Source organism: Haliaeetus leucocephalus, unplaced genomic scaffold, assembly GCF_000737465.1.
Source record: "Haliaeetus leucocephalus isolate CR32 unplaced genomic scaffold, Haliaeetus_leucocephalus-4.0 Scaffold295, whole genome shotgun sequence".
NCBI lineage: Eukaryota > Metazoa > Chordata > Aves > Accipitriformes > Accipitridae > Haliaeetus > Haliaeetus leucocephalus.
This window is the reverse complement of record NW_010972731.1, coordinates 9,468,320-9,483,300: the sequence shown is the minus strand read 5'-3', so window position 1 is coordinate 9,483,300 and position 14,981 is coordinate 9,468,320. Positions and strand designations below refer to the sequence as shown.

Here is a 14,981-nt window from a genome sequence, read left to right as displayed (position 1 = left end):
AAAAAGGTATTTTCAATGACCCTGACCACCTGCAGCACATGGAGACGTGAGAGCCTTGGGGGAAGATCTCGTCTCCACGTCAGAAGCAGACAGCCCGCTGCCACTCGCCACCGTGCAGGACCACTTAAACCAGGGGTGTCGCAGTACTGGGTACTGAATGGTGCCCACTGCAGCCCCAGTCCCACACCTGGGGCAGGCATGGTCCACGCTGGGGACCATCGCTCCTCGTCTGCCCCGGGGTCAGCAGAAATCCTCAGGGACTCCTCACCCCCCCGAGACAGATGGCAACAGCCGCTGTGTGAGCGGCAGAACTAACCCAAGAGCTGGAAGAAGCCGCTCGCTCTCGGGACTCAAACCGGACTGTGTCCCCTTACAGAGAGAAGATGCAAAATTATGTCAGACTGAATCAGGGCTCGGACTTTGCTTCATGTCTCACCGTCCGAACGGCCAGTGTAATGTCCTCTGGAGACAAATAAGCCTTTGTCATTTATCAGGCCATTGTTCACTTCTTTAAGCAACAGGAAAAGTAATTCCTGACCCTCATAGTCAATCAGTTTATGCCCTGAAGCGTGAGATTTGATTACCTCATGTTATTATCTCAGCATGCAGACCTAAAAATTTCATTAATGGGAATAATTTTATCTATTCATTTAAAAAAACAAAATGCTTCTGCTTGACCTTAAGTAACTTTCTGACTTTTCAAGCAGAAATCAACAATTAAGTGAAAGAAAAATATAAACCTCAAGAAGTGTAGTAGCGATACCTCGCGTCAGGAGAAACATGCTTCTCTCCAACCGTTTATGGCGTTTCTTTGACAGTTAAATTTGATGTAAAAGGGCTTTACATCTGTCATATTCTGACAGTTTTGTGCATCATTAAGAAGTAGTAACATCATTATTAATAGTGATGAGTAAGAATATTACGATCCCATTTAAAGCAGCTGGTCTTAAATCATGTTGGGTACCAAGCCCAGCTACGGCTGCGGAGAAGCCGCCCTGGTTTCAGGCTACAGCATCGGTAAGTCTTGGACTTCTCTAGACCTGGGGGGGACCTGGAGCGGGTCCTCCTCTTCCTCCTCTGCACACGGCAGGTGCCCGCGCACGCTCACGCTCGGAGGGGACACGTGGGTGTGCACACGGGTGTGCAAGCGAGCACTTGGCGCAGGCTGCGGCTCCGCTCGGCAGCACCCGGCGTGTTCCCTCCCGCGCGCCCACAGCACCGCGGGTGCGGGGAGCATCGTGGCACTGCCGACGGCCGGGATGCCCTCACCGCTGCGTGCCGGGGCTGGCCCGTCCACCTCGGACAAATAACTCTGATTTTACACCAGTTCCTTCCTCCTCTCCCCCTCCAGATGGATTTGCAGAACGTGCTGCCTATGAGCCAGCGCCCTGGTGAAGCATCAGCAGATCAAGACCAGCAGCCACAGCTCTGCAGCGCCGGCTGCTCGTCCGAGGCTCTGCAGGGGCAGCGACGATGCTCGGGGGGATTTCTGGGAGGAAAAACCTCTCCCCTGCCCGGGGGGCACTGCAGGGAGGGTGGTGCTGGCCTGGGGACACCGCTCCATTGCCAGGGGAAAGAGATGTCACCCGCTCTGCCTTGTAGGGCCAGGGCAGGTAGAGCTGGTTGAATGATATTTGAATAATTTATTCTGCAAAATTTGCAGTAGTCTCCAAATCAATTATTCAGACAACATCTTTTAACTACTGAGCCAGCCGTAACTGCAGGAACAGGCTTGGGAAGAGACACTTATTTCAGACACCCACATCTCCAACAGAAAACACAGGGAGAAATATCACTGTAACAAATGCCCAAAGCAGGAGGGAACACAGCCTTTCCAGGCAGCTTGTTCTGCCATGGAGGTCATGGCCAGAAGCTCACAGCAGCTGCAAGAGCTGTACCCTGGAGACGTAGGCCAGGCAGCTCCGGAGTGCCCAAATGCCGCAGGATCAGGTTGGGATGCAGTGCTCGGGGGTCCATCACGTTCCCCCTCCCAGGGATGGGGAGGACTCCTGCAGGTCCCCACTCCGGAGGCCACTTCACTGCAAGTCCCACCACTGCACAGCATGGTCCTGCTGAGCTCCGCCACCAAAGAGGTGGCAGGCACTAGAGGATGGTCTCTGACCCTCTGCTCCCAGGATTGTGTTCCACCTGGGGTAAAACCAGCCCCACATCAAGCAAAGGGGGCCGGTGCTCCATCGGCAGCTCCCCAGGGAAGGCAGCGGCTGATGCAGACCGCAGCCCAGCGCCAGGTCTGCTCCCCACTCCCGGGGTGGTTCCAAAGGGACGCTGCTCCCCTGTGCCCCAAATCAGCCCACCCTGTCCCAAAGGGCTGCGCTGGCCTCACACCTGGGGGCACGGGAGATGCTGCACAGCCCCACGCGAAGGGCTGCAGCCAGCCCCGTCGTCTGCCTGGGGTCGTGTGTCTGTTCACGGCTGGTACCCAGGTTTCCATGGGAAGGCAACATTAATATGCTGGATAAATAAAGACCAGAAAGTTCTTCGCTAAATATGCAGTGCCATATGGGGGTTCACTTTTATGTTAAAAAGAAAAAGCCTACAACAAAACCCACTCCTACCCCGCTCTTAAAGACAGCTTACACTGGCTGCCAAATCCTTTACCTTCATCTCTGAGTAAGCAAGGCCATTACAACACAGTCAGTGCAGACAGTTCTGCTTCCCATTGCTCACCAAAGGAAAAAAAACCTTCTGAAAGCCCTGCTCATTGCAAGGAGAGGTCAGAGCTCAACCACCTCGTCCTAGCTCAATCGTCTCGCCATGGTCTTGGCCAGCAAAACGCAGTGCCGTGCCAGTGGCACCCCTGATTTCAGGCCTCTTGGACAGGATTTTGGGGAGGGGAAGGATCTCGGGCTGACCTGCAGCACTCATCTTCCTCCTCCCAGCAGCACGCACCATCCCTGGCTGGGAGCAGCTGCATTCCAGCAAGCACCCAGCAGTCGGATTTAACACCCTCGTGCGTTAAAACATTTAATTAATGCTCTGCCGAAGAATATATTTGCACATGCTTATACAACAGAAAAGGCACAGGACTCATTATGGCTGCATCTTCCTGGGCCGGTGATTATTAATTAACGCACTTCCAGCTCGTTTATCTAATCACAGCATAATTGGTTTCAGTTTTGGTCAATGTTTTACTTCATCAGCTCAGTAAATAGCAAGGCTCCGGTCCCGGCAGCCTCTGCCAACGCTGCAGGCACAACAGCGGTATCGACTGTAACGCCAAGCTGGCGCCGCGTTCCCACGGCTCCTAACAGGGGTCTCAGCTTCGCAGGAGCCACCAGCGACATCAGCACGTTGCTGGGACTCCCAAGAGAGAAGAGGGAACCCAACGTGGTCCCTGCGCTCCAGCAGCCTTGCACGAGGGCAGGGCACGCTCCACATTCACACGCGCATAGGTCAAAGTCACCTAAACATGCTGACTCGTGTCCATCTCCCATATATACCCCTGAATTTGCAGCATAACCCTATCGTGTTTTTTCTGCCTTTTAGTCCCTGTAGACCACCACTTCCCTAAGCGACAAACTGCCCGACCCCCAGCTTGGCACAGGGAGCTCCTCGCTGGGACACACTGACACCCTGACACACGACGGGACACCCCGACACACGACGGGACACCCCGACACACGACGGGACACCCCGACACACGACGGGCTGGCAGGAAGAGCCAGCTCTCGGCCACCGGAGAGGAGCGATGCAGAGTCCTCCGTGCAACTTACTGTCTCACCATCTTGGAGAAGCAATAGATTTAATGGACCCCAAGCCCAGCCTTCATATTCTCTGGCTCCTCTGTTTCCCAGACTCAAATATTCATGTATCCTAATATGACGGGCTCAGAATAATCTGCGTTGGGAAGCTTTTCTATTATGGAAGCAAAAATGTGCAACGCCTTGATGACATTTTAATTTGCTACAATTTCCCACTTTATTCAGCAGTCTTTTCCTGCTAATAAGACACTTGATCAAAGCCCAGACCAGAACACAGACTGTGAATATACATTTGCTCTTGTCCAACATCAGCCGAACGATGCCCTGGCACGCTCCACCACGTCTGCCTCCCACACGCGCCAGTTCAGAGACACGCAGCCCACGGCGGTCCCACTCCGCAGCGTCCTGACACCACGTCTCAGCCCGACCTCGCACACCGGCCGGTGCGGGTGTGCCGCCCCGTGTGCCGGCATTGCTGTTACGTTCGCAAGTCTCTTTTTTTCTTGTTTCTTTCAGAAGAAATTGTTTATTACTGTTGACTGCGGGCTCAGGGGAGAGCGGCACCATCCTCGCTGCATTGCTGCCCTCGGAGCTGGCAGCATCCGACTTACGGACACAGACAAACTGACACGGGCTGGCTCCAGGGAACCCTCTCTTTGTATTTAAGGCAAAGCCAAGAGGTGTAACAATGTCAGAGCAGGGAAATACAAGCAACAAGTATCTGCAGACTCGTGAAGTTTAAAGGACCAGATTCGCTGAGTGACTGGGGTAAAAACTGCCCAAGTCAGTAAGTGTCTTTAAGTAGCATATGAGGGGAATTAACTTGCTTTGGCAATTTGACACATCTCTGAGCACTGCTAGGGACCCAAATTTTGTTTACCAGGCCCAAAAGATGACTTCTCTTTTGTCAAGCAGCTCAAGCTAAATAACCCAGCCCACGCTACCTACTTAGTATGACAAAGCTGCGAGCGGGAGTTTGCCGTGGTTTACGTGGTGGGCGAGAGAAGCAGAGATCTCATTTCACCACTGGAGGAGAAGCAGCAGAGCCGTCCCCAGGCTGGGCTGCCCTCGCTCCCCAGCCCGCCGCGATGCTCAGCTCGGACGGCCTCCCGAACTGCTGCTGGAAAACGCCACGCAATTTGCATCCGCCCTTCCAAAAGTGAAGGAGACTCCAAACACCGTGTTGTGAAAGTCATGGTATTGATGTAAGGAAGCCAAAGAGCTGGAGAGACTTCTTCCAAATGGCCTCCCGGGAGGCTGAGCCCACGGCAGCTCGGGTCGCTCGCTTCCGAGGACATTCGGGGGCCCCGCTCCCGGCGGTGCCGTGCACAGCACCGACCGCGCGGATGCTTTATCGTGATTTAAAACAACACATTTAGCAAGCAGAGCTGCTAACGCAAACAGCCATTTCTAGCCAGCTACTTGAGGTTTTCCAGCCTCATGCAGTCGTTCCCTGGGTCCGGTCTGTTCAGCGCTGAAGACAAGAGCTTTTAACTCCAGCCAGCCCAAATGCACAGACGTGCCGGCCATCCAAACACATTTCTCCTGCTGCTCAAATCCACCTCGGCTCATTAGGCTCTGAACCAAACCCTGCCCGCTACCAGGACGGTACACAGGGCGCCTAGGACAGCCGGAGCCGGTCTGTGCTGGGGACCAACAGCCAAACCGGCCCCACAGAAGGATCGTGCCCGAGCCAGGGGTGTCACCTGCAGCTGGTTCCCCCCTCGCACAAAGCAAACCCCGAGTGTCCCAGAGGGGAGGCAGCGAGGGGGTCGGGGCCGTCCCAGCCGGCTCCATCTCGGGGGTCTCGCTCACGCTCCGGACTTTCGGTCCGAGCCCAGGGCTGCTGATCACCCATGCCCACACAGCTCGCCTTGATGCTTCAAAAGAGAAGCGCCTGCCAAGAGCATGTATCTAAGTGCTTTGCTGGATGAGATGCAGGTTGTTTTGTGCCCTAATTAACAAGGCCCTCAGAAACCTCCTGTATTTTGGAAACTGCCTTTGGCTGGTGGAACAGCGAGCCCTGTCCCCAGCACAGAGCTGGGGGACTTGCTCCACGGCCGCACCTCACCGAGCCAAGGGCGCAGAGCCACAGGCATTAGGAAAGTGCCATTTATTTGTCCAGGTGCCCTAATATTAGACAAAGCCATGCATTTTTAATCACTGGGAACACCAATAAATCCTGGTGCTTCAGCAACCTCCGAGCAGCAGCAGACAATGGCAATGCAGGGCTCTGATTGCAGCGTGCAAGGCTGCACTCCCGGGTGCACCCATTATACAATTACATTCAACGTATAGCGTGAAAGGAGCTGTAACAGAGCAATCCCTGAACATAAAGGAGTGATTAACACCACAGACCCAAGAGCTGGGAAGCTAATTAGGAGGGGCAGCTCTGCAGGTTCCCATCACTGCTGCTGCTCTGGGCACAGCCCTGCAGACCTGCAAAGCTGCGGCTGCACCAGACCCCAGCCCCAGTCACCCCCGGTCTGTCCCCCCAGGCCCAGTTGGCAATCGGGCGGCCGTGCTGGGTCTCACAGGGGTACACTGGAGCTGATGCCTGCTGCCCTCCGAGCGGGCATCGGCCAGGGACAATGCTGCTGGCTTATTAAATCACACCCAGCTGATGGAAGTCAACCTCACTGAGAGCCAGCCCCGGCTGTCCTGTGCACATTTTGTAGATTTTGAGAAATCTGGGGCTTTGGCTACTGAATTTCAATCCCCTGCCTCTGCAGGGGCCACTGCCCGAAGCCTCACTGACCCCCAGGAACCGATACAGATGCTCTCACCAGTCTCCTACCCTCCAGCTCTGAGGTTCATTCTGGTTCTTCAGAACTAAGAATAGGTTAAAAACACTGAAATTTGGATCTTTCTCATGTTAGTGTCTGCCAGTAGTATCTGGCAGACCGTGCTGTAGGCAGGCCCGCGCTGTGCCAAGTGCTGTAAAAAAGCAAAGCGCGAGCACAGCCCTTGCTGAAGGAAAGCACAGCCTACGGCCGACCCTGGGACTGCTCTGTCCCTGCAAAACACCCGCTCCCTCCCTACGCCACCGTACGGTTTGGGGTCAAAACCGCACCTCGCGGCAGTGCGAGTTTCTTGTGTTTAAACACATCTCCTTCTTTATTGACCTTCATTTTGTGAGCTGAAGATGGTGAGCGTTCACTGCACTGGAAGCAGCAGCGTCTCCTACCTGCTGCTGTCAGGATAACGGAGCGTGAGGGGGAGAAACACTGCTGGGGCAAGTCACAGTCACCTTCAAAAAGGGGGATGCACACAGATGCAATTTGTCAGGTCACTATGTAACCAAACAAGTCATTCTAAGTCAAACACCACACTGTTTAACCAAAAAGCTGTGTTTCCCATTGGGAGGAAAAGGTTAGCCTTACAAAGGAAAAAAAAAAAATTAAAAAATCATAGAAAGAGAGAGAAAAGAAAAACACCCTGCCGAAAAGCATATGGCAAATTCCTGTCAAATTTAAGTCGATAAAAAAAGCAAAGCACCGATCCATCCTCCCTTGGCCATGCCTGTGCTGCCACCTGCAGGCACTTGTCCCTGCCCAGACAAGCGCTGCCTGCTCGCTGCAACAGCCAAGCACGTAGAGACCTTTCACCCTTAACACTACGGTTGTGATGCTTTTTGCCACGGGGAAGCTTACTAAATTTCTGGGCAAGGGTCTCCACACTTGGGACGACAGAGAGAAGATCTTACCCCAACACCAGAACCTGAGTGCAGCTGGGACCAAAGGTGCCTGGGCACCACAGAAAGCCCCTCAAAAACAGACCCCTGCCCTCCACCCCCCCAACAGCTCCAGCCTGCTACAGCACCCTGCACTGCCTGCTTAAACCAGCAGAGAAGCGTACTTAGGAAAAGCAGGGATCCCAGCACTGAAATCCCACTGTCTGGTGCGACCCAACTCTGCCTGCTGCGATGGGCAATGCTGCCTGCGCCTGGCTGTATGGGTGCCCGGAGCTGAGCCTCTGCCTGCTCCGTGCCGAGACGGAGACAGACCTGGCACAGGGAGAGTGTGTGCTATGTTGGAAAATGCTGACAAATACTTGGGATTGACCGCAGGGGTGGCGGGAACAGCGGGTCATCCGTCCCTTAGTGCAGCCGGCCCCCAGGCCATGAAACCCCATCCACAAGCTGGACAAGGTCCATCTTTAAGTTGGTTTCTTATCTCACTGCTCAGACCTGATCTCCTTGCTTTGTAGAAACCTCTTCCCCCATTCCCACTAGTTTCGCTGCTCATTTGTGCTTCGACAATTACTTGCCACAGGTCTTCTCCATCCCAACAGCTTCCAGCCCCGCGGTACCCTCTGGAAGGGCAGGCGGATGGGCGAGCAGCCAGGCTTCCACCTGCAACCCCCAAACCCCCCAGCCTGAGCACCCCAGCAGCAGGCTCACCCCCCCCAGCCAGCACTATCTCCCCACCCCTGCCAGGCTCGGGGTGCTCCACCACCCACCCACCCACCCATCACCACGCTGTTGCTCCCGTTCTTGACAGAAATCCACCCCCTGCCCACCCCAAACTGAAGTTTCTGCAGAAAACCTGTAAAGGGCATTTTCCACCAGAAATCTGTTCCAGCAGAAGCCTGCCTGCTAGCTCAGCCTGCTGTCTCCCCGTGCCGGGCTGTGTCCCCACGGGAGCCACTCTCCAACCGTGCCCCCCTGGGGTGGCCGAGACAGGTCCTGCAGGAGGAGACAACGGTGGCTTTTTTGGCACATGCCATCAGTGGCACAGACCCCTCTGGGCAGCCCAACGTCCTGGCTGTGGCCACGTCTGCAGAGTACCTGCCTCCAGGTGCAGCTACCAGCCACACCATGGCTCTTCCAGCCCAGCTGGACCCCCCCCCGAACCGCTCAAACCCAGACCACCCCTCCGCCGTGCCTTGTGCCACCCTTCCAACAAGCCCTGGCCAGAACTCGAGGGCTAATTTTTCAGCATCTGGCCTCTCACTGCCAAAAACCTGGCAATACAAACCCAGCCATTATTTGAGGGCTTCGCCTTTTTGAAGCAAACAGCCGCTGGGGGAATGGAAATCTCCGCTGACCCACCGGAGAGGGGCCAAAGCCAGCCACGGCGGCACAAACCGCAGCGCCCAGCCTGCCATCTGCCTGGCACACGGCTCCCCAGGGCTGGGTGCCCACGTTTGCCTTGGGACCAAGCGGACCTTTCCACCTTCCCTCCAAGTTCTGGAGTGAAAATCCTGAGCGTCTGACCTGCCCAGAGGAGCAGGAGGGAAGGCAGGGCTCCCCACCTCGGCAGCCAGCGCACAGTCTCTCCTCTCTCAAAGCGCTCCCACTCCTTCATTAGCTATGCGGCAGAGCTGGAGAGCACAGTACGTTTCCCTGCCTTTCTGGAAAAGCCAACAGATGACATGTTTTCACCAACACCTCCATAAAGGGCCAGAAATAAAACAGTCTTTCAAACCCAGCTGAAGAAAAGAAAATCCAGCTGCACAGAAAGGGGCCGGGGGAGTTTCTCCCCTGCCTTCGGAGCTATGGGAACGTGGCTCCGGTGCCAGGGAGCCCTTGGTGCCAGCGGGAGGGAGAGCTCTGCGCCCCATCGGCCTCCGCCTGGCCTCTGATGGGAGGCTGGGTACCAGCGCCGCCTCATCCCCTGGAAGGAAGGTGCCCGGGAAGCAGGACTTCTATGAAAGAAAGCTCTGTGTGGTTCATTGAAGCTCTCCTTTAAGGACAAATAAAACAAAAAATAAATTAAAAAAACCCCCACAACATTTTTCAATTTTTCATTGATACTTTCAGTAGCTTGCTATTTCTTTTGAAAACATTTCTGACTGCTCTCTAGGCCAAAAAGGACCCTGGCTCTTCTCCACACTCCTGGATCCCACCAGAGCAGTTCCTTATGTGAGGCTGGGGGGTCACTCGTGCCACCGCCTGCCCACCCTCGGGCACCTCCACGAAGCCCCATCACAGCCCAACGCTCCCCTTGGTCTCCCATCACTCTGGGGGGACTGGCTCGGGTCACCCCTTGCTGAAGTAGAGAAGGGGCAGGCAGGGCTGGTTTGGGAGGGCTGGAGCCCCCCGCCAGGATCACACACGTCTGTTCGGATGCGCTCTGCCCAGCCTGTCCTCCCAGGCAAGAAGGAGTCATCCCAGAGCAGCAAGACCTCGACAGCCCCACAGCCTCACACTCTCCCTGGGGGATAAAGCCCCCGTGAGAGCGGTGACGGATGCCTCAGAGCTGACCCCATCCCACTGAAGCAAACCCTGTGGATGTCACGGCACCTCCCGCTGCCAGCCCAGCCGCCCTGCAGGATGCTGGAAACCAGACTTCTCCAAGAGGAGCCAGCCAAAGCTGGTGGGACAACCGAGAAGGATCCGGTCCTTGTTATCGGTGTCATCAGCCTGGTACCCGCCGGGGACCACTCAGAGGGGCGGCTGACCTTTGCAGCGTGGGCAGGTAGGCGGCATTTTACACCCCGCGGTCTTAACTCATCCTGTGAATAACGGTGAACAGCTCGGCAGTCCCCTGCAGAGACCGTAACCGCCCGGAGCTGCCTGGTTACCCAGCGTGGGCAGAAACCTCCTTCCCCAGAGCAGCGCCGGGCTCAGCCTTTGTGAGACAAACCCCAGCTCTTCCCCGAGCTGCCTGTCTTGCCCGCAGAGAGCTCTCCCTGCCTCCCACCCGCTGCCGGCACCTGCACCCGCACCGCAAGATGCCGGTCACCGGCACCCAACAGAGAGTCTCACATCTTTAGTCCGATCTCTCCGTGCAGGGGACAAGAGGCTTTACAAGAATACAGCTTATGTTTCATGAGATGCTTACAGGTCACGGGGGAAGCAATTATCTTCTGGGAACTCAAAACCCGGGTGGCAAAAGCCTTTAGAAACAGGATAATCCTGTTTCCTGCCACAAGCCGAGAATGGAGGAGTTCCAGGACAGGGGAGACCAGGATGGGGGACAAGAGGTTTCCCCGTGGGTGGCCATCGGGTCCCTGGGACACTCAGGGCAGGAGCCGCTGCCGAGCCTGGCGCTGTCTGGCTGCCTGCAGCCTCCTCCAGCCCTGTATCCCACCACCCCGCACATTCCCAGCAGCGGACACCACGAGATGGCATCACCACTCTGTGCCTCCCCTGGGGATGCACCCATGCGGGACGGCTCCTGCCCACCACCCATCGCCAGGGTGGTGGGAGCCAGGCCAGCCCCTCCGATCCACGCCAGCCCCCCCGATCCATGCCAGCCCTGCTCAGGGTACCCTGCGGAGAGCTGCAGCAGCCTGCCCCGCAAGCGCTACGCCGTGCTCCAGCTCTCCGTCAGAGCTGGGAAACAGCAAGGAAATGTGAAGAACGACAGTTATCTTCACCACGGCAGTGCGGAGCGGCTGATGTCCCTCTGTGCCCCCCAGGGTACAACCACACCGCAGGGACAGCCTGCCCCAGCAGCCTCCGAGCACCAGGTGGGAAGGCAGCACATGCGGTTAGAGAGGGAGGCCGTGGAGTCTCCAAAATTGGTGGAAGAAGGCTGCAGAGCTCTAGTCAGGTAAAAGGAGCGTCCGAGATTCCCACCAAGACCTGTACAGACCCAGGTACCATTAAGGACATGGAAAGAACAGCAAGAAATGGATGTTCATCACACGGACAGCACAATACAAACAACATACTTGTTCATACTGCATAGCTAAACAGAGGAACTTTCTGCCACCCTCTCCAGGATGCTGCAGATGCTCAAGTTTACATGATTCAAAAAGCAGTTTGAAAAGTCTGTAACTGAAAAAGCTATTTAGTACAGATAGCCCCTGGAGCCCCAGCCAGTGCTTGCCAGAGGGCAGGAGCATGCCCGGGGAAGGCTCAAAGCCTTGTCCTGCCTTGCCAGGCACCTGCTGGGCACCCACCGCAGCCAGCACGGCTGTTGGCACGGCACACGGCAGCAGTGAGGGGCAACCGGGCGACCCCCGACGTGGGGTTTGTACCTGGGTCGCACACCTACCTACGACGGTGAGCACATCCTTCTCGATGTCAGCCCTGATGTATATCCGTCCCCGACGCTCGGTGTGGTCTGTCCCGCACAGACTGGGGACGTTCATCACGCAGCGCTTGTGCACGTTCATCATACAGGCTGCGGGGCGGAGAGAAAGAAAGGGACACTCGGCACTCCTGTCACTTCTGCCAAAGCTCTCGGGGTGTTCAGAGGGGATGGGGGGGGAGAACTTGTCCTCCTTTTAAATGGGGATGTTTGTGAGGGATTCTGGGATGAACATGCAGCAAACAGACCTTCAAACACAGCCAGAGACTCTGGCAGAGCCGTGTCCGGACACAGGGACCCGCCACCACCAGCAGTTCTGGGTCCTGCCTACAGTGATTACAGGGCTTTTAGCCCTTACTCTAATTACTTGAGTTTTGCTGATTTATCAAACTTCTGTTCCATCACACCCATGGGGCAATGCTGGGCGTTCAGCTGGATTCACCAGGAGGTGATAAGGGGCATTAAAAATTACCTGCATATGTGTATACATATATACATGTACAAAAATTTATATATAAAAAAATGTAAATACATATATAAAAATATATATTGTAAAGAAATTCATTTCCACTTGGTAACATTTTGAAAGTGATAATGAATACACTGTTCTCACAACAGTCAGCAAGCTTCTATATTTATGAGAAAGCCAGCACATGGTGAGCAGCAGAGTATGCTGTTCCCCGCAGACAGCCTAAGCACGCAAGCCGACGCTGTGTATTCGCAGTCCTTTTAAATAGGAACGTACAAGATTAACTTGGAAAGTAACTGATCTCCCTCTCCATCCCCCCCTCTCTTCTTCCATCCCCCATTTTCTCCTCTCTGCCCAATAATTCCCCGTGCCAGGGTCCGGCCTGTGCAGACCCGAGCGCTCTGGCTGGCACCGCGGCTGGCACCGCCACGGCCACAGGGTGTCAGTCGGAGCCGGCGCTGCAGAGAACCGAGAGCTGGAGATGATGCTGCAGGGGGGATGCAGGCAGAATCCCCCCTGCCGCCGGATGCCTTTCCCTCCCCTCTGCCTGTAGGACCCACAGGGGGTCCCCACGAGAGGTGAGAAGGTGCCCACTCGTGTCCGGCCCCCCGGGCGCCAGCGGCGTGCTCCGCACCGGTGGCAGAGGAGACAGGGTCTCGGCATGGGCTGGGAGCCCCTGCCCGGGACCTCGAGGAGGCAGACCCCCCCACCGGGTGCCAGAGCCCCCCGACGCTGCGACCGCAGCCACCGGTTACGTCACTTACTGTCACATTTCATCCCCTGGTGAATAAGCCCGTACAGCAACGACCCGCAGTGGTCACAGAAGGTGGGGCTGGAGTACGTGTGGATTTTAAATTTGTGTTTGCTCCGGGGATCCTAGGAGGAAAATAAAAGATAAAGATTATAAACTTGCATCAAATATTGGCAAGGCACCACCGCTCTCCACATTTCACATGCCAGCTGGCTTCAGAGGTGCTGTTAATGGACTTCAGTCAACTGCCACCGACTGATGTGGACCTTTTCCAACAGTCGCCAAGATCCAGCTTTATTACTCTTTATATGTGTTGCCATAACAATGAAAAAGCAATGCATTGGCTTGTCTGGGGATTTATTGTTTTTTAAATAACTTGGTCTTAGCATAGAAAACACCAGGTGAAATTGGTACATAAGAAGCAACATAAGGGCTGGACACTACTCAACTTCCACGTCAACCCAGGGGGGTAAAGCAGAAAAAACCACCCATGATTTCCATCTATATTAAGACTACCCAGTAAACGTCTTTGGGCTCTGGTACCAACCCCTCCCTGGCATGCTCCTAGGGAATCAAGCTGCTGAGGGTATAATTTAATATTTTGAGCTTTCTTAAAACCAATGGCAGACTTTTCTGCAACAGCAGAGTACACAAAACCAGGAAAGCCCGGTTTATCCCAGACACTGGCTGCAGTCTTGCAAACAGGCACCTTGCAAACAGGGCTCCTGGACTCTAACAAGGGTCTACAGAAGTTAAAGCCAAACAAATTCAAATGAGAAACAACTTCTCAACAGGGAGACAGCATCAACCACTGGAACAAATGACTGAGGCAGACCAAGGATCTGGTATTTCTTGGTATCTTCCATGCAAGACAATTCTGGAAGCCCTATCAAACCTCGGTTATTCAGCTGAATGCAAAGCAACTTTAAGACAACACAAAGTTACGCAGGAGACGAGACAACAGAACATCTCCTGCCGGCCCCAAAGCAGCACAGACAGCACGGGCTGAAGCGCTGTGGTTACTGGAGAAGCTGGGGCAGCAAACGCAGAGTCCCAGCAGCAGCCGGCTACTCAGTGCCCTGCCCCGGGAGCTGGAGAAACCGCAGTGCAGGGGCAGGGACGGCACCGCCGGGGCCACGGGCACGCCGGGGCAGAGCCAAGGCCGATGCTGGGGCGGTCAGTGCTGTTCCTGCAAGAATTGCCCAGAGCATCCCGGCTTTGCAGAGGAGGGTGCTGGGGCTGCCTGCCTGGGCGCTCAGCACGCTCGGTAGCAGCACGCACACAGGCAAGGGAGAAGACTCTGGCAAGTAGCAGCTGGGTTAATTTCATCTCAGGTTAATTGTTTAAGGGTTAGGGATGAGGCATAGCTCCTGGCTTGGTCATTTGAGCTGACTGGCTTTTTAATGGCCTGGAAAGGTGCCTGGGCATTAGGAAAGACACCTTTTCAGGGCACTGTAAGCTGAGTAAATAAATAGAGTGGAGTCAGAACCAAGCTATAACATAGCTGCCAATACATTACCTTCCCTGAAATTAATTTTCCTACCACTATTGCACTGAAGTTTTCGGTTGCATTCACCACTAATATTATGCATTATTACTTCACAGCATCCCAGATAACTTCAGTGATACCAGAAAGGTGGACAACTTACGGAGCTTCATTTAATTCCATCTGTTAAATGCAAGGGATTAGGTACGTGCTTCAGCAAATGTACTGTACTTGAAACTGAAATAACTCACATTTAACCCTAAGCAAACCACTTCTAGATACAGAGTGCAACAGGCCTCTGGTAGCTCGTGTGTCAGCTGTGTCGCAGGAAGGCTGAGAGGACGAGGGCTCACGATTACCCTGTCTCCTGGACACCCCCAGCTACCAAAAAGACAGCTTTTTAAGTGACACTGTACATTTGAAAGCCTTTTGCATCCCCCAGATATACAAGAGAGCACAGAAAACTTAAACCCAGATTTTAGGCTAGAAGAGGAGGTGGGGGGGTGTGGAATTTCCCCCCGTGAAAGCTTCGGGCAGGCAGCTGGGGCTTGGGCCGGGCTCCTGATGG

General features: G+C 54.9%; 1 protein-coding gene across 1 annotated transcript in view; it reads right to left on the bottom strand.

The window, feature by feature from the left end:
- PRKCB (protein kinase C, beta) overlaps nt 1-14,981 on the bottom strand; it is a 77,082-nt gene that overhangs the window by 47,412 nt on the left and 14,689 nt on the right. The window contains exons 3-4 of the mRNA XM_010570624.1: nt 12,941-13,052; nt 11,672-11,800 (exon numbers count right to left, since the gene is read on the bottom strand). Coding sequence (XP_010568926.1) covers nt 11,672-11,800; nt 12,941-13,052 — 241 coding nt within the window. The remainder of the gene's footprint in view (nt 1-11,671; nt 11,801-12,940; nt 13,053-14,981) is intronic.